Genomic DNA, 25736 nt, shown 5'->3' on the forward strand with positions numbered 1-25736 from the left:
CCTGGGACCGAAGGGTCGCCGGTTTGATTCCCAGTCAGGGCACGTGGCTGGGCCGCAGGCCAGGTCTCTGGTCGGGGGGCTGGGTGCGCAAGAGGCGACTGATTGATGTTCCTCTCCCTCTCTTTCTCCCTCCCTTCCCCTCTCTCTAAAAATAAATAAAATCCAAAAAAATATTAAAAGGGTCTTTTAAAAAATGTTAAAAAGAGGCTTTCTGAGGAGGAAGAAACTGAGCTGTAAAATAGAAAATTCCACTGACGTGACTTGTCGGTGACTTGTCACAGTGCTCACACTGAGGGATCGGCACTCCCGTGGTCCCAGAGGAAGTCCCCCGACTGGGGTGCAGCAGCCAGGGTAAGGCCCCCACTGTTCCTCGATTCGGGATTCCAGGCCCAGGCCACGATTTGTCAAGAGGGATCAAGACAGGAGAAAACTGTCACCAGGCAGTCCCCATGAGCAGCAGTGAGCGCAGCCCTGTGAGCACTCAGCCCTGCAGGAGCCCTGCCTGTGTCCCCAGGCATCCGCACCCCTCTGTGGTCTCCCCCTGCTCCCCCACTCTCCGCCTCAGCGGTCACACAGTAGGCTCGCAGAGCAAGAGCATGGAGAGGCCCGAAGGAGCCTCCGCCTCCTGACCGGCTGCATCCTGAGGAGGGCGGTGGGGGCTTCTCCCCTCCTCACCACCACTGTTTCCTGGGCGCCAGCGCTGGTGCCGGGCTGGGCGCCTGGAGCTCGTCTCTGCGCATCCCCGGGCCTCGCCAAGCAGGGGTGACAGGGCCCCTGGGGGGCCGACGGGCTGACCCGAGGCCACAGCCCCGAGGAGCAGGAGAGCCACAGCACGGGCAGTGAGCTGGGCCCTGGCGTGCCCACGCGGGCCCCACAGCAGGGGAACCCGGAGCGAGCTTTACGGAGCGGGCTCTGCCCCCATTCCCCGTACAACTGAGGGCGCGGAGGCTCTGAGACGCTCGTGGGACCTGCTTCTGGTCAAGATCAAGGGGCCTGGGATGGACTGAGCTGGGAGGCAAACCCACGCGACCCTCACTCCTAAGCCAGGATCTTTCTAGAATGCCTCAGCATCCTCATGAGATGACAGGAGACTTACCCGGCCCTCCTCAGGTGAGGACTCTCTCTCAACTTCCTGCTGGGCCCAGCCTCTGCTTTGGCCACTGGGTGGCGCTAGCGAGCAGGAGTGGGAGTTAAAGTGCAGCCGCCACCTTCAGGATGGGGGGCCAGCTGGAGCCTCAACCCCGCCCCCCCGGCCTTTACTGTGGGTGGGGGCCCGCTCCCTGCCCTTGCTCATGAAGAATGACCAGCCCCTTCCTGATGAGCCCAGGGAGCAGGCTGATGAAGCCACGAAGTGGGGACAGACCAGGCCTTGGAGGGCCCGGCTCTCACCAGTGGGGCGTTCCCCGCTGAACGCCCCATTTCATTGCTGGGACTCCTCCCGTGTCAGCTTCATGTGCATCCGCACCCCTCTCTGGTCTTCCCCTGCACCCCCACTCTCTGCCTGACTCAGTGCCTCCTTCTCAATTTGTTCAAGCATCTCCTGCTCCAGGCACCCCGCCACCCCCCAGCCATTGATGGGTTTGCGGTGATCTTAGTGGGCAGTGGCTGGGGGCCTGGAAGGCCTACTGTGTGTCTGCCTGGGTGCCTGCATGCAGTAAGCCTGCGGCCAACATTCCCCAAACAAGCCAGTGAGCTTCTCCAGCCCTGAGGGTGGCAAAGGCTCACACAGTGCACAGCACTGCGGGGGGAGCAGGTGGTCTGCACATCTCAGCACAACCTCAGTGTACAACGGCGACCCACCCAGCCGCCGGCGTGGGAGGCGTGAAGACCCCCAGGGGGGCAGCCTCCCACGTTTGCTTCTGTGGCTCCGTGTAAGGTGGAGGGTGGCAGCCAACAGCAGGGGTGGACGAGCTATGAGAGCCAGGGAACTTGCAACGACAAACAGCAGCACAGCCAAAATTGAGGACACAGCTCTTTCTTAACCACTCAGAGGGGCGCTGTGCCTGCCCACGGGGCCACCGAGCAGCCCACAGACTCCTTGGAATGCTGTGCACTCGCGAGCCCAGTTCTGGGGCGGCGTCTTCCTCACCAGGGCCCCGGAAGGAAGCGAGTGGATGGGTTTGCAAGCAGACAAAGCACACGCTGAGGGAACGGGGGAGGTGGCGAGGCTGCAGGGGGAGTGAGCCCCCCGAGGCTGGGAAGAGGGCAGAGGGCTGCCAGGAGACAGGGCTGTGTCGGCTGAGACCTGCTCCGGGTTTCAACAGGCCGGAGGCCAGGCCAGAGCCAGGAGCTGGAGCCTGGGGCCGAGCAAGGGGACGCCGGGGCCTGGGGTATCATCCACGAAGGCGCTGACCCTCTGGGGGGAGGGGCAGGCTCAAGGGCAGGAGGCCAAGTCACACCGTCAGCCTGGCCGTGTGCTGGCTTGGAGCCATTTCCAGGGACGGGGCAAGAGTCAGGCAGCCACGTCCCTGAGACTGTCTCCCGCTGTGGAGCTTGCCCTGAAATGACTCCCTGTGACCCTCTCAGTGACATCAGGGGCAGGGTGGTCTGCAGTGGCCTGAGGAGGGAGCACCCCTGACACCCCAGCAGCCCTCCAGTGGCCGGGGAGGCAGCGAGCTCACACTGAAGCACGGACACCCGGCTTCAAACTGAGGACGTAGAACCTTCCACGCGGTCCCCGCAGTCACCAGGCCAGACCGATCTGGCTTTCAGAGGGCTCCCCCTGACGAGGACGCCCCAACAAGTCACGTGGGCCTGCTCGGAGTCGTGGCTCCCCGCATCTGATCCAGAGCATCCTGACACTGTGTCTCACAGACGAGGACACTGAGGCCCGAAGAGCTGCCCCCTGCCCACGTTTCACACGGGACACGAGAGGTCCGGGCTCAGGCCAGCTGCACGCAGAGCCCGCTCAGAGCGCGGCCCGCCAGCCTCCGGTTCACCGGAGGTCATGACCTTGGCTTCTGGGACCAGTCTCCCTGGCATGGAGGGGCCTGAGAGCCAGGGGCCCTCGGATCCTCGAGTTTCCCCAGACCGCGGCGGGAGGGCACAGCTCACGAACCCCCTGCCCAGGCTGGGCGCCGGGTCCCCCCAGGAGGCCGACGCAGACAGACAGACAGACACCCGCGGGCTGAGGGACTTACGTGTCTGCGGAGCGGCGGTAATTCTCCGGGCACTCGAAGGCCAGGCAGCGGAAGCTGCCCTGGATGTTGAAGCAGGTCTCGTTGATGGAGCAGTTGTGTGTGCCGGTCACGCACTCGTCGATGTCTGCAAGAGACCCCAGAGCAAGACAGTGAAGGCCTCGGGGCCGCCTGAGCAGGCCCCACCCACTGAGGGGGGTGCTCGGGCCTCCCACCAGCCAGGTGGGGTGGGGGTCGGGCCCCCGGCCAGCTGCACTCCGGAGCGGTGTGTGCCAGCCCCTTCCCCAATAGGCCGTTTATATCTATAGGGCGTTTACTCACTACTCACAGTCAGAAGGAGCGTGACAATGACCACAGCTAATACTCTGATGGCCCTGGAAAGGCCTCACAGAGTTTTTAAAATTCTCTTAAGAATTCGCTGAGGCAAGGACTGTTATCCCCACTCGAGGGAGCGGCTGGCTTGCGGTCAGACACCGTGTGAGCGGTGGGGCCGAGCCGTGAACCCAGGCGGGCCGGCGCCCGGGCTCCTGTTCGAACCAGCCGGCCCCTCTCCACACTCCGGGGCTCACCGCCCTGACCGCATGGGGCTCACAGCACCCCGGGAGGGAGAGGGCAGGAGCTCCGAGCCCCCAGTTACAGAGGGGGGCCCCAGGGCCTGGCGGGATGCCACGCTGTGCCCGGTGTCCGGAGTCAGCGATGTCCGGGCTGGACCCTGGACAGGAGAGGCCGTGCCCCTTCCCAGAACTCCCTGGAGCAGCCAGGTGGCGGGGCCCAGGGGACGTCACCAAGCCAGGAGGCATCTCCGAAGGGGCCGAATGCCTGGCCTTGGTGGCAAAATCACACTCCCAATCTCCAAGGCCGAGGCTCAGGAATGTGTTTTGCTGTGTCTGGCAGGCCGCGGTGGGGGAGCCCGGCCAGGAGCAGGGGAGTCGCCCACTGCGTCGGAAACGTGAAAACAGAGTCTCCCACTCTCCCACCCCGGGCGCCGGGCCAGCTGAGCGGGGCCCTCCCAGGAAATGCCGCAGCTGCTGCCTCAGATCAAAGTCCAGACCTTCATCAAGACCAGAGGGGACATCTGCGGGACCTGGGTCCTCCAGGGCCTCTGGGCTGCCAGCCCCGTGGTTGGGGCGGGGGGCAGGGGGTGCTCAAAAGGAAGGGGCCGGACAGACCCAGCCTCTATGATTCAGCTTCTGGAACCGTTCCCGAAAGGGAGGCCACGTCTCCGTTCCCAGTCATCCACTCACAAACATCTCCTCGGCCCCTAGAGCGTGTTAGATGTGGGAGCCGAGTGGCCCGCCTCACTGAGCCCAGGCCGGAGCAGACCCCCAGCCCCAGTGGGACCCTCCCAGGCCCAGAGACCCTGGAGTTGTCACATGCCCAGACCACGTCCTCCCCTCACCTGGCCGGGGATCAGCACCTCGACCCCCACCCACCATCTGATCACTGTCTGCCCTCAAACCCCTGGCAATGTCTGGCCCACAGCAAGGGTTTGTCGAATGACTAAATGAAAACGGAGCAGACAGCACTATGCTGTGGAATGGGGTCCCTGGAGGGCATCTTCCTAGAGGCTGTCAGCCCCCATTCCAGCCCCACTGGGGCTGCCCAGGGTAGGGCTCGAGGGCCCAGCACCCTCTGAGGACAGGTGGGCTGGGGACGGGGGGGCCCCAGGACATACCTCGGATGGGGAGGGAGAGGCCTCCCCTCCCCTTCCCAAGTGCACCCCGCCGGCAGTGTGGCCCCGGGTCAGGGAAGTGCACCCCCCCGCTGGGGGCTGCCTGGCCTCGGCCTCCAACACTGCAGAGCCCCAAGCTCGGCCACGTGACCCAGGGGGCCTAGCACACCCACCTTGGCAGTTGCGGCCGTTGGGGGCCAGCCTGTACCCCGATGAGGGGCAGCTGCACTGGAAGCTTCCGGGGACGTTGACGCAGCGGTAGGAGCAGATGTGGCCCCCGGTGGGCAGGGCGCACTCGTCGATGTCTGCAAGGGCAAAGCTGCCCTCAGCGTCCTGTGTGGCCCCGGGCCCGGCCACATTTCCCCAGCGGCCGGGCTGAGGGCCGGGAGGGCGGCCACACGGGGCTGGCTGGACACAGGAGCCCCCGCCCGACGTGCTGGGGCTGGGGCGGCCTCAGAGAGCGTCACATCCAAAGGGGAAATGGGGCCCAGACAGGGAAGGGCCTAGGCCCGGGCCGCACGGCAAGTTCATGGTGTGAAGCATGCGTATGCCTGGGGAAGGGGGCGGGGTGGGGCGCTAAGCGGAGGGGGCAGGCCAAGGGCTCGGGACGCCACCCAGGACAGGTGCCCTGCAGGCCGCCGGTGTGTCCTAAGGCTGATCACTGCACAGGTGCTGACGGAAAACAGCCCTCCCACGGGCAGGGCGACGGCCCTGACAGTTGCTCTCTAAGTGCCTCGAGGTGCCGGACGCTGTAGGAAGTGCTTCTGCCTCATCCCCGGGTTGTGCCCTCTGACAGCCTCTCCCCGTCCTCGGGAGGGTCTGGGGTGAACCCCCGTGCTACAGAGGGGGAGGGCCCAGGCCGGTAAGGGGTGTGGGTGGTCCCCCAGCCCACCCCTCGCCACTGGGTCACACAGCACCACCGAGTCCCGCTCAGGGTCAGAGCGCACACAGCCGTCACAGCCATCACACGCAGATTAAAGAAAGCGGTGGCGAGCCCTGGCTGGCGTAGCTCAGTGGATTGAGCGCGGGCTGCGAACCAAAGCATCGCAGGTTCGATCCCCAATCAGGGCACATGCCTGGGTTATAGGCCATGGCCCCCAGCAACCGCACATTGATGTTTTTCTCTCTCTTTCTCCCTCCATTCCTCCCTCCCTTTCCTCTCTAAAAACAAATAAATAAAATGAAAGAAAGAAAGAAAGAAAGACAGACGTGGCGGGTGGCTTTGCTCCCTCCCAAACCTCACTCTCGGGGGTGGGAGAAGGGTACTGGGAGGAGCCCCCGTTGGAGGAAAAGGCAGAGCACGGCCAGCCCGAAAGGGCGTCCCGTAGCAGGGGCCGCAGGGAGCGGCGCCCGCACCTTCGCAGGTGACGCCGTCCACGTCGCTGAGCTGGTAGCCGCGGCGGCAGTAGCACTGGTAGGAGCCGTAGACGTTGGCGCACTCCTGGCTGCAGGGGCTGCTGCTGCACTCGTTCACGTCTGGAAGAGAGCGTCCGGGGTCGCCGCTCAGGGCCCTGGCCCAGGCCCCTGCTGGGGCCGGGAGCACAGTGCCTCCCCGGGGCTGACACACGGAGAGGCGGGGCAGGGGCCCACCGGCCATCACCCCAGAGAAAGAGGCGCCCCCTGCGGCCCCGCGCGGCTGAAGGACCCGGGTTCCCCGTCCCCGCCCCTCCTGCTGCTGCCAGCCGCACTGGCTCTGGCCCGGACCACAGCAGGGGCCTCTGCCTAGACTCGGCGGGCCCTTCCAAGCGGGCGCCACCTGGGCGCCGGAGCCTTCCCAGCTCCCAGAGGGAAATCCGATCACACCCTCCCTGCTTCACCGCTGCACAGAGGGGGGACCTGTCGCCACGCCCACACCCTGCACCCTGATGCTCGGGAGTCACTGGGCCACTCAGCAACCCTGGTCTCTAGTCCGCCTCTTCCCTTTGCTTAGAGCAGGGAGCAGCCTATAAAACTGGCCCCCCACTTGTTTTTGTAAATAAAGTTTTATTGGCGCACAGCCACACTCATTCATTTATCGCCGTCTAAGGCTGCTCTCGCCCGACAATGGCGGAGGTGAGAGTTCCAACAGACTGCGGCCGGCCAAGCCTAAAACGTTTACTATGTGGCTTTTAGGGAAAAAAGTGTGCCAGCCTCTGCCCAGAGGTCTCTTTGCACATTTGCTGCTAAATCTTAGCAGGGAGGGGGGGTGAGCCTCTGAGGACATCCGTTAGCCTCTCCCCTCTGCAGCCCCCCACACCGGGCCCGGCTGCACCCGCTCACCCCTGCCCAGCACGGCCCCTGTCACAGCCTAAGACACTCTGCGGGGGCCGGAACCACCTTCTTCCCACACAGCCTTGGGCGGGGGGAGGGGAGGGTGCTCTGTAAATGCTTAGCGGAGTAATGGGGCAAGGCCGGCCCGGCCCCGGTTTTGTGTCCACAGTATTGCCCGCTAGCACAGATAGGAACTCCCACTTTCCTATTATTTAGGGTGACCGGGGTCGGCACAAGCCATGAACGATAATGACGATGACACCAGCTGTCTCGTGTTGCCGGCACTCCGCCTACACTGGGCTCGAGGACTTCCACCTGCTTCCTCTTGTCTCATCCTCGTGACCCCCACGAGCGGCATCCGAACAGCCCCCTGGCTGAGGTGAGAGCACAGAGGCCTAGAGACGCCTGGTTGCTTCCTCAAGGCCGCGAATACGGCAGAGCCGGATCCGTGAATCTGCTTCCCTGCCGATATACGTGCGTTCGGTCTGGTTTGCGGGGCCGAATTGCAGAATCTTTGGGGGAAGCCCTGGCCCCGGGAGCACATGTTGCACGGTCCCTCCTCCCGTTTGGGGTCTGGGGACGGCTGAGCACGACCCGGCAGCTTGGACCGTAGTGACCGGTCCCCTCGTCTGAGCCCGGATCCACCACGCGGCACAGACCGGGGCTCGACGGGCAACGTGGGCCGTGCATCGCCAGGGGCTGTCCAAGGACTCGATTTCTGCTGCCGCCAGAGCCTGGTCCCCGGAGATGGGACACCTGCTGGGCACCCGACACGTGCCAAACCCCGTGTCAAACACACCGACGACCTCCTCTCGTCCGCCCCACCCGCGGAAGTGGGTGTCCTCTGAGAAGCCAAGGCTCTCTGCGCCCGCGTGTCTGCCGGGGCCCCACCCCACACACTCAGAGAGAGACCCGGGCAGCTAGGGTGGCTTCCACGGGCTAAGGCGGGGTCCCTAGGGAGACGAGCCCAGGCCCCTTTAAAGCGGCTGCTTGGTGCCTTCGACACGGCCAATGAGCTCACCGCACGTCGCAGCCAGCCCAGCCCAGGCCCCGGCTTCCCTTTCCCGTAGAAGCACTGCACTTCGAAATCGTGCCAGTGGGAGCCCTTCCTCCGCCCTTTGAGCTGTTCCTTCTCTGACCCAGGAAGGTCCTTCTCAAGGGGAGGACCATACACCTGAAGTGTGCACCTCCCCTCTCTGGGGCAGGGGAGGGGGGAACAGTCAGCTAGCAGAGAAGCCGGCCCGATCGCACGGCCCTCCCTCCGAGCGTTCCCTGAGCGCTCCCCAGCACCTAAAAAGCACCCCCCACTTCTGTTCCGGTGGAGCCCAGGCCAGTGGGCAGCAAGCACTCTCCCACACTGAGTGTCGTCTAGATAAACTCTGCCCAGCCTTGGTTCCTCTTTGCCGCGTCAACCCCAGGCTCCCCCGAGAGGCGACCAAGGTCACAAGAATGAATGGCTGGGTCAAAGCCTCTGGACCCCACACTCCCGGCGTGTCTCAGCCGCCCATTGACCCCACGTCTGCGGGCCAGTGTGGTCGGCCCCTCTGGGGCGCAGGAGAACCGGGGCGGTCACTTCTGACGGGAGGCGGCCCCGTGCAGGCACTCGCCGCTGCCGAGTCACTTAATACGCGGGCTCGGGAAACGGGCGCGGGCCGGTCCCAAAGGGCCCCCTCACCTTCGCAGGACCGGCCGTCGGCCGCCAGCCGGAAGCCCACGGAGCAGCTGCAGTGGAAGGAGCCCAGCGTGTTCTCACACTTGTGGCCGCACAGGCGCCCGGGGTAGCGCCGGCACTCGTTGATGTCTGCAAGGGAGCAGCGGCAGCTCAGCGGCCATGGCCTCCCCCCACCCCACCCCCCGCACTGCCACATGCCCCCTCCCCGACCCCCACGTCCTTCAGCCTCATTTCTCAGAGGACAGAGGCAAAGAGACTCGTCCCCCAAACAGGGCACGGCAGCAGGGAGCCAGGGCCCCACTGGGTGCGCCCCTGCTCCTCCCACGGGCACATGTTGGCGTGCGCCCACCCCGGGGTTCTCTGCTCCAGATCCCCGAGGGAGAGTCCACCCTGGTTTGGGGGTGGCAGGCACCAGCCAGTGGGGTCTGTCCCTGCTCCTGGTGGCCGGACTGCCAAGCTGTGCCTGGTTCTCCCCGCCCTGGGCTACACCCACAGCTCGGGACCCCGAGGCCCTGCAGGCTGGTGGCGGATGACTGGGAAACCACGGATCCCTGGGGCACTGGTAGGGGGGCTGGAGCCTCACGGACACGCACCGGCGTGAAGTGACACACAGTGTGCCCGCCGTACAGGCGGGAGAACGGCCCGCGCCCGGGAGGGCAGCTGGGCGTTGGCACTGGACCGGGTCTCCGGCCCCGGGGCCTGGCTCTGGGGCCGCCTGCACCCGGGCGTTCCGAGGTGAGGAACAGACCGTGCCCGTTCCGGGAGACGACGGGCTGGATCTCTTGGGTGCCACCTGGCTAGGCCCCCCAAAGCCTACGGGGACACCCACATACCCACACACGTCCTGCTGACGCCGTCGAAGTAGTAACCGGACTTGCACTCGCAGCGGAAACTCCCCGGGGTGTTCACGCAGCGGTGCCCCGCGCCGCAGGGCTCAGAGGGCGGCGAGCACTCGTCCACGTCTGCCGGGAGAGAGGACACGCGGAGACGCCCTCAGTGGGTGGGCGCTCCCCGGACGGCACGCTGAATGAGACGTGCGTGACAAAGCTGCACCGCTGACACTTCGACACGACTTCACGGAGCACCCACGGCGCATGGGGCCCGCGCTGGGGAGATGGCTGACCCCTCCCCGCAGGGGACTCCTGCTCCGGTCAGCCAGCGATGACCTTAGTTAAGGCAGGAAGCGCCCAGTGATCGGGGCGGGGGGGAGACGCGGAGAGAGTGCCCTGGGGGTGACGGGGAAGAAGAGCCCTGTGGGCTGGCAGGTCCCTGGGCCCCGGACCTCAGGGCAGCAAGGAGCGGGGGGCAGAGGGAACCACACAAGAGCAGAGGCCAGGCTTGTCTGGGGGGCAGCGAGACCTGTGTCATCTGGATTATACGGGTTGTGGGGCCGGGGCCGGCTCAGGGTGGCTGAGCTGTCAGCAGGGGCGTCTGTCCTCTGTCTGTCACCCCTGGGGACTGTGTGCACGGAGGGGCAGGACTGCTTCCGGCTCAGGGTGACCGGACAGAGAGAAAGGGACGGGCCGGAGGCAGAGGGTGGGCGGCGGACCGGAAAGGCATGGAGCCCGGGGTGGGCAGACGGACGGGCAGGTGGGGAGGGCCCGTCTCTGGGGACCCGGCCTCCCCTCCGCCGCAGGAGGGAGGGCTGTGCCGAGAGCGGCGCCACGCCCGTTCCCGACCGGTTTCCTTGTCTGATACGCACCCACGCAGTGGGTCCCGTCGTCGTTGAGGTGGTAGCCTCGGCCACAGTTGGGCACGTTCTTCTGGCACGTGTAGGAGCCCTCCGTGTTAATGCACGTGTGTCCCACGGGACACGCGGCACTGAGGCTCAAACACTCATTGATATCTGCGGGGGAGAGACACAGAACCGGGCGGTCAGACACGGGGCGCGGCCGAACACGCGCCAGCCGGCGCACCCCAGAGCGCCGTGCCCCCCTCTTTGCGCCCCCCAAACAGAGGCCCCAGGGAGCCTCGCCCCGCCCGGGGCCGCACGCCGGCAGCTCCCGAGCCCTTACGCCCACGGTCCCTGCCTGGCCAGCCGTCTCCCTCGTCTGCCTGGGAAACAAATCCCTTTTATTTGTTTGTGGTTTGTTTATGTTCCCCACCTGAAGAGACGTTTATTGATTTGAGAGAGGAACATCGATGTGAGAGAGAAACATCAACCGGTTGCCTCCCATAAGTGCCCCGAGCGGGGATTAAACTTACAATCTGGAAAAGTGTCCTGACCAGGAATCGAACCCACAGCCTTCTGGTGTACGGGACGACACTCCGACTAACCGAGCCACCCGGCCAGGGTAACGTGTCTCTTTTAACGCCCAGCCGAGGGCCACGTCCTCCTTGACGCCTCCTGTCCCACCTCGGAGCCCTCGCCGACTCGGGCCCGGCGGGAAGGGGTCTCCCTCCCTGACCCGACACGCATCCCACACAGGGGCCCCGGGGCACCCGCTGCGATGACCCACACCCAGTGCGTGTGGCCCAGTGAGTAAACAAGGAGGGCTAGGTACCACGTCTGTCCACTCCTCACACTCAAATCGGTGCCAGACTGCACACCCTGGACCTCCTACCGAGGTGTCTTCTGAAAGCAGCCACGTTTTTAAGAGTTGCCTGTTCAGACAGACACTTGCAAACCACCAGTGGGGACAACGAGAAGAGAGGGACACTCCAGGACCCCTGAGCTGAAGGCCAAGAGGGATCGGCTGTCCTTCCCCCGCTGGCACACCCAACCCCCGAAGACAGAGGGGCCTGGCTCCCTCTGCCCACTCCAGTGAACCCCCAGTGAACCCACAATGCACAGAAGCACTGCATCTATCCCCGCCTGGACCAGCGTGGCCCGCCTGCAGGCAGGCGGGCTGGCATGGGATCCATAAATAGGAAACTTCCCAGCTCAAGGCCGGAGTCCGGGTCTCCTGCCCCCACCCTGCTTTTGTAGATCAAGTTTACTGGAGCAGAGCACATTCTCTTAAGCATCCTGTGAGGCGGCTTTCTCAGAGCAGAGACCCTCGGGGCAGAGACCCTGGGGAGGGCAGAGCTGACATTACCATCCAGCCCCTCAGTTTCCAGGAAAAGCTCCCGGCTTCTGCCTGCCACCCGGGATAAATGCGGGTTGGCAACGGTCCTGCTCCCTCCCCCTGAGCCTTGCGCTCGCCTGTAAGATCTGCAGTTCCCCAAGTCCGTGCTCCAGAGAGGGGGGGCCCCCAGCCTGTGAGCCCACACCCGAGTCGTGGGTTCAGTTCCCGGTCAGGGCGCGTGTGACAGGCAACCCATCAATGTCTCTCTCACACGTGGGTGTTTCTCTCCCTCCCTTCCCTTCTCTCCAAAAATAAACAAATACACTCTTTTTAAAAATAAAGTGCAGTGGTGTCCCAGCACAGTGCTGAGTGGGCGGGGCGGGGGGGTAGCAAGCAGCAGAACCGTTTGCCCCGTGTTTGCAAAGCCCAAGTCTCCAGGAGGCGGGAGCGGGGAGACCACGGAGACACTACCGAGCGAAGAAGCTTTTCCTCTCACGCTTAGGTTTTGTTTGCTTTTCGGTAAATGAAAATGTATGTAACATTTGAAATAAGAATTGTTAAAAGAATCCTGAACTGGGTGGCAGGGACGACGTGCCCACGAAGGGAGACCCCCGCCCCGGGGCTGCGACGAGACAGCCCCCGTGCAGCGCGGAGGCCGCCACCGGGCGACCAGGTGTGTGGTGCCGGCGGGCTGGGCCTCGGCCCGCCTCCCGGGCCCTGGGCTCCTGCGAGGCTGTGCCCTCCTCCCCGGGCAGACCCTTCCCCCACGTGGGGATGGTCACTGAGGGGCCTGTCCCCTCCCACTGCTCGGTGCTTGCCCCTGGACAGGGCCGTGCCCCGCCCCATAGAGGGAAAACCGGGGCTCAGCTGAGCCTTGCAGACGCCCCCCGCTTTGTGGGGGTCGGCCGGGTTCTGCCGTGAGTCAGGGTTTCCATCCCCGGCGATGCCAGCCCCCTCCAGAGCCCCCTGCCAGCCTGCAGCAGGCCCGGGCGGGACCCCTCCCTGCCAAGCCCTGGGAGAGCCGGGGCCTCCTGCTGACTCCCGCCGCCTCCTCAGTGACGCCGCGGGACTGGCACGGGGCCAGCCACAGCCCCTGAGGCCCCCACGGCTCAGCCGCCTGCCCCCGATTGTGAAAGGGGAGCTTTGGGAACCAGGACGGGTGGGTTCGGGGTGGCCCCTGCCCTGAGGGCGTCTGTCCTGCCTGTCTTTAAATGCCCCGGGCAGTCACATGAAGGGTTTTCACCCCGTTTACCCCTGTAAGTGCACCGATGAGTGGCATTCGGTACATCAACACCATTGTGCGACTGCCACCCCCACCGTCCAAGGAACTTTTCGTTTTCTCCCCTGAAACGCTGTGCCCTTGACCCCTGACACCGCATCTCGCCCACCCCCTTCCCTGTTAACCACCATCCTACGCTGTGTCGGTGCATTGGGCTGCTAATACGGAACACTGTTGAAAATTTTTATAAACCCGACACTTCACAGGCCCCTGTGTGGGCCTGGCCTCAGCCAGACGCCCGGATGCTTCCCATTCTACAGGGAGGGAAACTGAGGCTCGGAGGAAGCAAGTCACCTCAGGTCCCTTGGTTCCAAACCAGGTGTCTGACTCCAACACTCAAGTTCCCTGGTCTAAACCCGGGCTTGCTAAACTCAAATATAGCCCTGGGGCCCAGGCCAGCCGGCCGATGGTTTTTGTGAATAAAGTTTTATTGGCACACGGCTCTGCCCACTGGCTGACCTATCTGTGGATGCTTTCCAGCCCACACAGCAGAGCTGCACAGCGCGAGCAGCGCCCTCCGGCCCACAGCGCCTGACCCATGTGTCGGCCTTTCACAGAAAAAGCTGGCCGACCTCTGTCCCAGACACCACGAGTCCCCCTCTATGAGAGGGGTCGTTCGCCCCGCCTGGCGGACCCCAGCGCCGGCGGCAGAGTCTTACCAATACAGTGGCCTAGAGCATCTTGTATAAAGCCGCTCTTGCACTGTAGCTTGGGTCGGCAGCGGAAGGATCCCAGAGTATTCTGACAGATAAAATCGGGGAGGCAGTTATGAATACCACTCTCACACTCGTCAATATCTGGTGCATCATAAAGAAAGGAAATTGTTAGCGAGAGTCCTGCCAGAAGCATCTTACAACACTTTAAAATCACAACAGAGCTGTTTTTTTTTTAATGCTTATTACTCAGACTATAACCCAAAACATTCCCACAGAGAGGCCACATACAAAAAGGGCCCGAATTAGCCAAGACTTAAAAACGCTGACTTTTCCCCCAAGGCTCCAAGGAGGCAAACTTTCTGTTACATAATAAATAACCCAGGCATTTTCCTGGCAACATCTGTGGTGCTTTTTTCTCCCCCCTCCCTACTTCAGGCCATGTGCGTGTTTCGTTTAGATCATCCAGCATTGATCTTCGTGGCAATAAACACTGTCTCTATAAACGCATTCATTCTGAAGTTGTCACAATGTTGCAAATAGGGACAATGGTGATTGCCACGATCTGAGCGCTGGCTGCCCTCCCTTGGAGTTCGCAGCTGTCCGATTTCAAACACGGAGACTCAGTTGGCCGGGCCCCTGTGTCCTCGGGGTCCGAGCCACCCAGCGCGTCCATCCGCAGAGGCGGAACCACCCAGGGAGTCCTCCCGGGTGGGGCGCGCTGAGCTGGTCCAAAGCCCCAGGCGGCAGGAGGGCGCGCCTTGCTTTTGAGCTGCCCTCGTAATTCAGCCGCAGCATCTTTACAAAAGCGGTCTGCCGCCTGAAGGGCTGGGAACCCGCGGCACAAAACTGTGTTCGACCAGCTCCTCCTCATCAAAGCCTTATCTGCCAGATAACGTCTGTGGCTTGGCAGGGGCCGGCCGGCAGCCAGAAACATCATTTTTTTTTTTTTTATGCAAAGGGAAGGGCGCTTTGGACTTCAAGGAAGCCTGAAATCGGACACAAGGCAGCTGTTGTGCAAAATATGTATACTCTGCAACAAGCACATGTGAGCGCCTGAAACTCCTCCCGGGTCTGGTTTTTCACTGGCCATGCTCTGAGCCTTTTCATAAATGCACACTTGGCAAGGGCATTATTAACTCAGCGTTCAGGCACAGAATAAACCCACAGGGGTGCCAGCCCCGCGGAGCGCAGCCCCGGGAGCCTGCAGCTGCCCCGCCCGCCCCACAGCCGGCCCGGGGAGGGGAGGGGAGGGGAGCGGAGGGCTCCGGCTGGGGCCGTGCCGCACCTTTGCAGTCGTTGTGCTCCGTGAGCTCGTAGCCCGTGCCGCAGCTGCTGTCTCTCTGGCAGCGGAAAGAGCCCACGGTATTGATGCAGGACTCCCCGAAACGGCAGGTGTGACTGCCCGTGATGCACTCGTTGACATCTAGGAGAGACGGACCGACGCGGGAGTCATGCGCTCTCTCCTCCGAAGGCAGCGCAGCTCGGTTCCCGGCCCCCGCCAGGGCCCCACGCGCTGCCCAGTCCTCGGGCCGTGCACTGGACTGGGGTCCTGGGCATTCCCCACGGGACTCAAGGCAAAGGCTTTGCTCCCCTGACCAGTTTCAGGTCAATGGCTCCTGGCCAAGAGCCAGGCCAGATTGGAGTCATAGGACCCTTAAGAACCCTATAAGGGGCTATCGCTTCCTCCATCCCCCCGTGTCATGACGAGGGGCCGAGGGAGGCTGCAAGTTGTGCACAGGGCCACTCAGCAGGTCCCAGATTCGCAGCCGAGGCAGAGCCCACACCCAGCCCTGGCTCCCAGCATGGTGTTCCTATCCTCCTGCGTGAGAGCACGCCGTACAGACTCCAGGGGGCGCTGGAGAGCCGGTCCTGGGCCTCTCACCCACAAACGGGGCCCTGAGTTGTGCAAAGTGGGACCTGCCCTGATGTCTCGGTTACAGGCTCCCAGGTGCAGCGACCTGCTGTCGAGCTGTCCCCAGGAACACGGGGACACTCACCTTCACAGGAGAAGCCGTCGGGCATCAGCTGGTAGCCCACAAAGCAAGAGCAGACGACCTCCTTGCCCGTGTCCCGGCACTGCTGCTTGCAGGGCCCGCCGCCTGCGGACGGAGCGAGCGTGAGCCGGAGGCCGGGTGCACACCAGACGTGGCGCCCCTCCAGGCCTCCCGGGGCCAGGCCTGAGAAAGTGGCCCCGGGAGGACGGACACAGAGAGGCAGGCTCTGCAGGCTGGAGCCCACTGCGGCACCCCCCATGGAAGCCCCCCGCCAGGGCCTGGCTCTGGGCACCCCAGTGCTGCTGCTCCAGGTCCCCGCCCTGGTCTGCAAATCAGGCACACGCAGGGTGGGCTCTGCAGCCGCAGCAGAGCTGGCAGGGGCAACACAGACAAGCGTGTGTGACGCTGCCACCAGGCACACACAGAGCGGCCGGGCCACACGGGGCCTCCGCTGGTCCCCACATGTCTCTCGGGCTTCCCTCTGCCCCAGTCCCACAGCCACGGCCTCGCTCCGGCCGCCAGCTCACCAGGCTCACCCTGCTCCTGGAGCAGCCCGACCGCCCCCCCAGCCACGCTTCCTGCAGGGCAGCCTGCGTGAAGCTCGAAAAGCGAGTCTCATCGGGACAACCTCCCCCAGGTAAAGATCTTGCTAGGGACAGCCTGGCCGCTGCCCAGGGCCTGGGGGCCCCGCCCAGTCCCCCATCCTCTTCCTGCACCCCTCGCTCTCCAGTCCCGCTGCCCCCAGTCCCCCTTGCAGCCTCACTTTCCAGCCAACCCATGTCACCCACTGCAAACCAGCTCCCCTCCCCCAGAACACCCTCCCACTGCTGCCCAGCCCACCACTGAGGATCAGGAGGCGTTCTGGGCTCTCGGGGCTCCGCCCCCTCAACCCTGCGGCCTCTGTGCATCAGCCACACACACCATTCGGTGCTGGGTCTCCAGGCCACGCCCCAACCGCAGGGCAAGCTGCTGAATGAACCTGTGTGTGGAGCGGGCCTGCCGGGCATGCGGGCCAGCGCGCTCCGTGAAGGAGACACAGACTTCTGTCACACGAGAAAACGTAGGCCCTGCCAGGCCCGGCCGACTCTGAACCGGCAAAGGTCTCCGGAACGGACCTTCCCAGCGGCACAGGGGGACGCCGCAACACAAGGTCAAACAGAACACAAGGTCAAACCACGTGCCTTGGGGGGAGCTGTGCTGACCCTTCACAGAGCCTGGGGTCACGGTCAGGTGGGCACGGCGGGGCAGGGTTTTTAACACCGGCTTCTCACGTGGCTCCCTCTCTAAGCCCACCTTCTCCCGCCCCCGCCCGCCAGGCCCCCGCAAGGAGGAGGAGAGGGGAGGGAGGGAACCCAGGCGTGCAGAGAGGACGGACAGAGTGACTTACAGCAGACGCCCAGCCGGGGGCAGTCCCAGGTGCCCCTGAGCACTGCCCGAGGCCAGGCTCCTCCCGGGACCAGCCCCGACCTCAAGTCCCGCAGGGCCCCGGCGAGGGGGACCCAGGTCTCACCTCGGCAGCGGTCATTCAGGTACGGGTCCTCCTGCTCCTCCTCCGCCATCTCGGACATCTTAGCTACGGGGCAAGACAGGCGAAGACATGGTTATCCACAGGCAGCAAGCCTGCTCCCCTCGGAAGACACCCAGCAGTTTGTCTTCCAGGCAACATCAGGCAGTAACGCCCGTTTGTCCACCTCCTGACAGCTCTTGGCATTCGCTTAATCCTCTTGAAAAAGAGGACGACCCTCACAGATGCCGTTATGTCTCTAAAAGATCTGTTACAACACCACAGTACCAGCCCAAGGGCCTGGAATTATCCCCTTAGCGCAGAGTGCGGTTACATTGTCCAAATTACTCGTATGTTTCAGCCAAGGCAGGCACGGCTAAACCATGCCACACCCTCCAAACCTACAGCCGTGCACCTGGTGGAACTTTGTCGTTGTGGGCTGAATTGCGTCCTCCCCCAAGAGGCCGAACCCCCAACCCCCAGCACCTGCGAATGGGCCTCACTGAGGAAGGGTCTTTGCTGATGACCAAGTGAGGCTGAGGGGGACAGGGGGGCCCGAATCCAAGGACAGTGTCCTCCCCAAAAGGGGGAACTGGGACACGGCGACAGACACGCAGGCTGTGAGATGACGTGTCTGTCGGTCAAGCCCCCGGTCCGCGGTATTTCATTCATCACAGCAGCCCCGGGACTCGAAGGCTCTTGTTTTGTACAGTTTGCCTGCAAAGCTCAGTGTCTGTCGTGCCGCCATCGACCGCCGCTCACTCGACTCACTCAACAAAGGCGTGCGAGTGTCTGCCCCGAGTGAGGGCTGGCGCTCAGCCAGGCCAGACCCCTCCTCTCAGCAGAAAACTCGGGGCGGGGGGCTGTGGGCTGGAGACCTGGTGTGTGCAGGGGCCCTCACTCCCTAGGGTGGCATCCCCCCAGTAGCCCCGGCGTGAGGGGACCGGGCTGGGCCTTTCCACGTGGGCGGACGTGGCCCAGGGCACGGAGAATCTTCAGAGCCACCGGGAAGCCCAGCCGTCGGACGGCGAGGACCCCTCACCAGGCCAACGGCAGGGAGCCCGAGTCCGTGACGACTCAGCAGCAACTGCGGCCACGCCGGCGGCCACGCTCAGGGCCAAGGAGACAGAAAAGAGGCTGCGAGGAAAGGCGGCCCAGTCGGAACCGCTCCTCTCCGCACGGGGTTTCTGGCAGAAAGAGTGTCTGTCTCCCGTGGGTTTCCCGCCCTCCCGCCACCCTGGGTCTTCTAACTGCCCACAGCGCGCAGGCGACACAGGCACACGGGAGCAGCACCCGTCGTCACGGAGAAGCACGTCAGCAGCGCTGCGGCTCAGGGCAGCACGACAGAGCCGGCACATTCTCACTCTGCACGAGCGTTCTTGTGCGCATTAAGACACAGTGAGGGCCTCTAAATCATTCTTTTCACCTGGGGAGGAACCAAGCAAGAGTCCTTTAGGGTATAACCGTCTCTGCTAGGTTGGGGGCATCTTTACTCGGGGAATTAATTGAGGGGCATTTCATTCACGGGGTGCCTTCAACTCCAGCAAAGAGCAAGGCCCCCCACCCCGGCCCTCAACGTGCCCCGCACGGCCAGGACGTCCAGGTCCCATCCTCCAAAGGGCCCTTTGGACGAGGCTGGGAGGACATGTGAGGTGCTGTCCATCAGCTGGGTGATGAGGTCGTCCAGATTCCTGGGGTGACCTGTGGGAGCCAGAAAGCCTGCTACCTCTGCTAGAAGACGAACCCCGAACCTGCGCTTCCCGAGCCTGGGTCTTCCATCTGTGGGATGGGAGTAGCCAGAATACGGCCCAGCACAGTTCTCCCGAACTTCGGGGTCCCCTGTGGGATGAGAACAGGGTTCTCCCCCCAGTCTCAGACCAAGATACGTCGACAGCATAGAATAGAAACAAATTAGTAGAAAAACTAAGGGGAGAAAACAGACCTAGGAGCCCCGAGTTTTAAATTTAGATTGAACAGTCGTAATTGACTATCAAATGCTTAGACAGTTTCCCCACCCAGCAGGCCCACAATCCACATCAGTGGAGGGAGGGAGGGAGGCGCGGCTGTGATTGGGGGAGCGAGTAGCGGGGGAGGGCGGCAGGGGCCTGGTGGGGGGCGGCCAGCCCTCGCGGAGGCCCTGAGGGAAGTCTGGGGCGTGGACCGAAGCCAGCGAAGGCTAGGGGAGATAGGAGACATCTGGAGCGGCGGAAACGCCCAGACCAGAGATCGTTACCGAAACGAGACATAAATCAACCCAAGTCCTCCCCGGAGACGCAGGAGGAATGCTGCGCCAGGATAAGGGGTTCGGGTTTGTTTAAACTACAAATGTCATCTCCGACTTCAGAAGTCCGGGAGGGGGTCAGAATGTGGCTCCAATCCATCTTTACGACGGAGATATCCGACATCCGCCCCAGGCGTCCGTGGGGCCCCTCGAAAGGAGACATTAAAAATGAAGAGCGAAAGACTGCTCCGTTTGATCCCAAGCGCTGAAGCCACCGGGGTCAAAAGGCCACAGCGAAGGGTGACCTGGCTCAGAGACCAGGGGTCTGTGTGCCCTTCCTCCCGTGGCCCTCCTGCCTCTGCTCCGGGCGGGGGGCTGGGTGGGGGGCGCGGAGCTGAGAGTGAGAGGGAAAGGGGCCCAGGGTCACACAGACGTCTGGAGTTTTCCGGGGCTATTTCCGTTCCCAGGAAACCGTTGTGTAAGGGGAAGAGATCACTAGACAGCCACGAAGTCCCCTGAGCCACGGAGCCGCACCAGGCCGGCCGCTCTGGGGCTCGTCCGGCTCCGGACAAATGCACGTGGGAGACGGAACTGGCGCGCACACAGCAGGAAGCTCTCTCTAATCTGCTCTGGGGGCCACTCGCCCCTTTGCTGAACAAGCCTCTGTTACTTGACAGAGCAGAGCCCGCTGTTAGCACGTGGCACCCCCAGCCTCTCGTCCAGGCATCGTCGGCCCCGGAGGGAGGCGGCCCCGGCCCAGGGGCGGAAAGCGGGCATCCTTCCCTCTCTGTGTGTCGGCCACGTGACCTTGAGCACCAGGTCCTCACCAGTGAAACAAGAGCAAGGCCAGCCACCCACACCGCCAGGGCTGTTGGAGGGACGGGGAAGAATGGTGGCAGCAAAGGCACTGCGCCACTTTATACGGAGCCTCCCCCCGAACCCTCCCCAGGACCTGTAAGCACGCCCAGTTCACAGATGAGGTGACTGAGGACCGGAGGAATCAGTCTGCCGAAAACCCGTGTCAGCACGGCGACGTGCACCTGGTCCGTCAGAGCCCAGGTCCCAGGCCCTCTGTCTCACTTCAGGACAGTGGGTCTCAGGTGAGGTGACAATGGGACCTCACTGCTCGGACAACCACGGCCTCCCGTCAGGTTCCCGGGGCGCTCTGTGGGGGCCAGCAAGCCTACTCTCCCTGCTAGAAAACAGACCCCAGTCCTGCGCTTCCCCAGCCCGGGTCCCCCAGTCTGCAGACCAGGAATAACCAGCACACGCCCCAGCACGGTTCTCCCCAAACTATAGTGCACATGTATGCCGGCCCTGCTTGTGATGGTTAATTTATGTGTCAACACGATGGGGCTGAGATTCCCAGGTATTTGACCAAACACTAGTCTGGAGAGTGCCAGGCTGGTATTTTTAGATGAGATTAACATTCAAATTAAGCAAACTTTCAGTAAAGCAGATTGCCCTGCATCGCATGGGTGGGCCTGGTCTAATCAGGCGAAGGGTGTAAGACAAAGCCAGACCTCCCCCAGCCACGAAGGAACTCTGCCGGCAAACGGCCTTCCGACGTGAGCTGCCACGTCGGCTCTCTCCCGGGTCTCCGCCCTGCCGGCCCAGGCCCGCGGTTAGACCGCCAGCGCCCACGGCCGCGTGAGGCGATTCCTTAACATCAACCCCTCTCTGGCCCGCCCCGACCGACACACTGCCCGAGAGGGAGGGAGGAGGGGAGTTACCTGTCTCCTGGTGGTCGCCGTTGTCTGCGGGGGCGAAGTCCGCCGTCTCCTGGCCCTTGACGCAGCAGGCCCGGAAGACCAGCCCGCACTGGTAGCCGACCATGAGGTTGTACTCGCAGCTCTGGCCCTTGGCCTGGGCCTCCCTCCCCAGCAGGCAGCAGTGGCAGCACCTCTGTGAACAGGCGGGGACCCCAGATGGAGGAGTCAGATGGTGACCCAGCGGGCCCCCCACCCCCCGGCCTCTCCGAGGCCCCCCGTGTCTGCTCTCCTGGGATGGCGACGGCCGGGGCCTGATGTTGCTACCTCTTCTAGACAGGGACTGCAAAGAGTGGAGCGAGCCCAGCCTGCACACACGCCCCCGGGAAGAGGCAGCTGTGAGAGGGGCCCCGTCAGGTCACACGGGAGCCCCGGGCGGGGGGGGGGGGGCACCGGCCCCCCTGCGGGGTCTGAGATTTCCCTGCTGTGCCCGGAAGATCGACGCGCATCCGGCTCCTCTGCCCGAGTTAGGGCGGTGTGGGCGGCAGGAATCGAACCGTGCATCGGGAACGACCCCCGCGTCCCCAAAGGTCACACCCGAATCCTGGGGACAGCATGCGCCCTGACACATGAAAAGCCCTTTCGGTCCTTAGTGTCCTGAGAGCTCAGACTTTCCAGCAGGCCCCCAGCGGGAGCCGGGGGGAGGGGCGGGGCTCCCGTTTCTGCCGAGGTGAGGTGACGGGCCTTCCGTCACCTCTGCTGCCAGCAGGGAGGAGCCCCGCCCCCTCCTCCGCCTCGGGTGGCATGAGTCATCCCTCCTGGCAACACAGATCACTCTTCTGCCAGAGCGACCTGTTCGCACCCCCGCTAGAATGTTCCGGGCGTTTCCTGTACCCCCCTTCCTCTCCCGTCTGGGGACGCGGGCAGAGCTGCCAGCCAGGCAGACAGTGTGGGCGGGGCCCCGGCCCTGCCCGGAGAGGCCGTCACAGGGCGTCCGAGGTGCTGGCTTTGACTGGACCACCCCGCCCAGCTCCCTCTTGCCAGAGATCTCCCAGAAAAGCGCTAAAAGGCCGAGGGTAGGCCGCGCCCCTCAGTTTCTCCCCCTGAAATCTCCCCCACCCCCATCTGTGTGGAGACAGGACCCCCCGAGAGGAGCCCACGCAGCCCTCCTCAGGACCCAGACTTCACTGCGAATCTGGCTCCTTGAAACGGCTGCATCGCCCTCCTGGCCAGGGACAGAACATCCTTTTTCCAGGGAGTTTGCCGTTGCCCCAGGCACCTCCAGCAGAAACCCAGCTGACCAGGGCAGCGTTCCAAGTCGGAGCGCCACAGGCCGGCCGTGTCCTGCCCTCTGTGGGGCGGGGGAGGGAGGATGGGGGAGGCACAGCCCGGACACCTCCCTGATTGATGTGCGGTTTCGGACCCGGGCGTGCCATCCGGGGCTCCGAGCAGCCACTCGGAGATGCGGCCTTCCCTGGCGGGGAGGCGAGTGGCCTGACCCGGACCCGAGTCCCAGCCTGCTTTACGGCCTCGCTCCCCGCTTCTGTTCCGGGCAGGACTCGCTCTGGGCCTGCTGGGCCCCCTCCCCCAGCTCTGCCTCACCAGCCCCGCCCCCTCTGGGGGTCCTGAGAGGCCACTTTGGAACGTGCGTCTCTCTGAACCTCAGTGTTCTTCTCCAGGGCGGTGACGGAGGCCTCCCTGTGGGCTGTTCTGAGCCCTGGGTTCTGGCTGGCCTGGGTGCAGAGAACCTCGTGGGCGTCCTGAGCGGGGCTGGGGTGCCAGCCTTGAACCAAGAAGAGGCTTTTGAAGGCCCCTGCACTCAGGTGACCCCTGCTCTGACCTCTGCGCCCCCGCCTGGAGCCCGGGACGGGAAGCCCTCAGGACAAGGCTGCGGCCTCTCCATCACCATTTCCCCGGGGTCTGAACTGGCCCGGGGCGCTGCCCGGGGTTCACTGATCACACTGGGGGAGGCAAGGAGACTTGAAGGGTTGCTCCTCCCTCCTGGGCCGGGCACCCCCTGCTGCTCAGAAGGACAGGTGGCCTGCAGCTGGGCTGCGGGGGGAGAGCCTCCTGCCGACAGACGGGGTGCAGCCGCTGGCCGGCGGGGCGGGGCAGGGCTCACCTTCACGAACACGGCCTCGAGGCTGGCGTTGCTGGGCAGCGCACTGCAGCTGTCCTGCTCGCTGGCCAGGTTGATGCCGGTGGCGCAGTGCAGCTCCTCCAGCTGGCTGTGGCAGCACTGTTCCTGGATCATCCTGGGGGGGCCGAGGGGAGGGCAGGGCTGGGCCGGGGCCTGGGCTCCGCGGGGAGGCCTTCCCCACGCACCCCCCGCCCCCCCCCCGCCCCAGACACAGACCAGCGCCTGGCACCCAGTCGGGGCTGGTAAACGTCAGAAAGACTAAACGCCAGGTGGGGGGGGGTCTGCGGCAGAGTCAGGGGAGCCCCGATGCCTCTCTCTGAGCCCCGAGCCTGCCCCACAAAATGTTCCCGCTTCATCCCCTTTTTCCGGACTCCGGCTGGTGGGGCCGGTGCCGGAAGGAGCCCGGGCTGGGCTCCGTGGTGCCTGCCTCCCTCACCTCTGATCACTGTCACAGCCCTGGGAGGAGGGTCCCACCGGCCCCCTTTGAAACTTGGGGAGGCTGAGGCTGGGAGATGACTCAGGTCGCAGAGCCGGAAAGGCAGCCTGGGCGGGCCGGGGGGCCGGGCTGCCACCTGGCTGCGGAGCCGGGGCCCTCGGCAGCGCTGGGCCACACGGGGGCCAGGGCCCTGGCTCCCACCCCTGGGACGCTCCCTGCCTCCCCACCCCGGGGCCTCGCAGTCGACCCAAACAACCCACGCGGCCGGTCATCCCTGCCTGTTTGGTCTACGAGGCTTTTGGCTTTGAAGAATTTCAGAAATCAAGATTTACGTCCTGTGCCACGCCGGCAGGCGGCATGCAATGCTCCAGACGGAGGCCAGCGAGCCTTCCCCGCACATCCTTTCCCGGGGGGCGCCCCCCACCCCTCCAGCCCACAGCGCCCTGCCTCCGTACCCCTTAGACTGTGTCTGGGGCAGAGGAAGAAACAATGTCAGCTGAGGGAACGCTGCTCCCCAGGGCCCGGGGCCACACCCTGACGCCAGCCCCTGCCAGCTGTGGGAACGGGAAAGCTCAGTCTCCCCATCTGTGTAATGGGTGAGCAGCAGCGTTCAACGGGATCAACGGGTGCCCCACGCACACAGCGCAAAGTAGGGGCTTCCTGAAGGCTGGCCGTGACTTTCACTATTTTATGGTGACAACCGACATTTCTTATCTGCATCATTTGTTCGAAGCTTACGTTCTCCCCAAGCTGTGAGGGAGCGGCGGCTCCACTGAGGGAGAGGGGAATGATAGTGGATCCGGACATTGGCTACTGCGTGAGGCGGGCCCGTCTGGGGCGCTCTGCTCTGGTTTGGGGGTCTGACGGCGGTGCCGCGTGATCTCATCGCCCCCCCACCTGACCCCCTTTCTGTGAGGAGGGAGTGGCTTGGCCACAGTGTTGAGCTGTGGCAGAGGGGGCTGGACACCCTGACCTTCCAGCGAGGGGGACGACACCCCCAATCACAGGACAGTCCGGGGACCACGGGGCCCAAAGAGGCCAGGTTCCCTGCCCACCGCGCCCCGAACAGCCCAGGAAGGGGGCCGGCGCACAAGGCCCCTCCCCCCCACTTCCCTCTGAGGGGGCGCACCCGGCCCCGCGCGGCCGCCGCAGACGCACCTGCACTGCGTGGACTCCGAGGCGTAGGGCAGCGAGCAGTCGCGGTGCTGCGTGGCCATCTGGTGCCCGTCCGCACAGCAGGCCTCCATGGGGACATCTGCGCCTGCTGCGTGGGGACGAGACGAGGTGACGGTGAGGAGCAACGCCCCACTCGCCCCGCACCAGGTCCCTCTGGACGCGCTCTGCCCCCACCCCCCGCCCCGTCCCTGCCCAGGGCCCCCTCCTGCCACACCAGCGGGAGGCCCCTCGCTCTGGTGCTCACGGGTCTGAGAGGGCCGGGGGCGCGTCCGCCCCCTCCGTCACCCAACAGCCCAACTGGAAACCCGCTGGGCCCCGCGCCGGGAGCGCACGGGCTGGGAGCCCACGGGCTGCTCCCTCCCAGAAAGGCCCGAAACCCCACTCTCATCTCCCGAACGCACGCCTGACGGGGCCGAGGCTCAGCACCGGGGTGCATGCTCGCCCCGCTGAACCCCTGCTCCGGCCACACCCTGGACACGCCAACAGGGGCCCTGCCCAGACGGGGGCCCTGCCTTCACCGTCCAGAGGGCAAGAAAGACGGGCGCTGCTGACAGAGGCGTGGCTGAGCCGCCACCCAGCCCAGCGGCTGGGGTGTCCAGGACATGTGCGACCCCACTCCTACAGGGTCAGGGATGGTTCGTGCCACTGTGCGGCGCGGGGGAGGCCCGGAGACGCCCAGCCCGGCCGGGGCCGGAGAGTGGGACACGGAGGACGACTCCTCTTGAGAGGCAACCCCGCCTGGCGAGTTCGGGGCACGTACCAGGGAGGGGGTGCACACGGCGCACGCCAGGGGCGAGGGGCGAAGGGAGCCAGGCCCTGGAGGCGCAGCCTGGGTGTGGGGCGGAGAGAGCCGGCGCCCCCAGACCAGCCTCTGGGACCCGC

General features: G+C 64.5%; 1 protein-coding gene across 2 annotated transcripts in view; it reads right to left on the minus strand.

Moving 5' to 3' along the window:
* Positions 1 to 25736, minus strand: part of FBLN1 (fibulin 1) — a 60690-nt gene that overhangs the window by 26179 nt on the left and 8775 nt on the right. For both annotated transcript variants that reach the window (XM_045835085.1, XM_045835086.1), the window contains exons 2-14: positions 24837 to 24942; positions 23225 to 23357; positions 21127 to 21298; positions 17179 to 17241; positions 15672 to 15773; positions 14960 to 15097; positions 13678 to 13815; positions 10434 to 10577; positions 9565 to 9693; positions 8735 to 8860; positions 6166 to 6285; positions 4983 to 5114; positions 3141 to 3264 (exon numbers count right to left, since the gene is read on the minus strand). In XM_045835085.1, the coding sequence (XP_045691041.1) occupies positions 3141 to 3264; positions 4983 to 5114; positions 6166 to 6285; positions 8735 to 8860; positions 9565 to 9693; positions 10434 to 10577; positions 13678 to 13815; positions 14960 to 15097; positions 15672 to 15773; positions 17179 to 17241; positions 21127 to 21298; positions 23225 to 23357; positions 24837 to 24942 (1627 nt within the window). The remainder of the gene's footprint in view (positions 1 to 3140; positions 3265 to 4982; positions 5115 to 6165; positions 6286 to 8734; positions 8861 to 9564; positions 9694 to 10433; positions 10578 to 13677; positions 13816 to 14959; positions 15098 to 15671; positions 15774 to 17178; positions 17242 to 21126; positions 21299 to 23224; positions 23358 to 24836; positions 24943 to 25736) is intronic.

The sequence above is a fragment of the Phyllostomus hastatus genome, unplaced genomic scaffold (genome assembly GCF_019186645.2).
Source record: "Phyllostomus hastatus isolate PE091 unplaced genomic scaffold, TTU_PhHast_1.1 phas_contig_198, whole genome shotgun sequence".
NCBI classification, from domain to species: domain Eukaryota; kingdom Metazoa; phylum Chordata; class Mammalia; order Chiroptera; family Phyllostomidae; genus Phyllostomus; species Phyllostomus hastatus.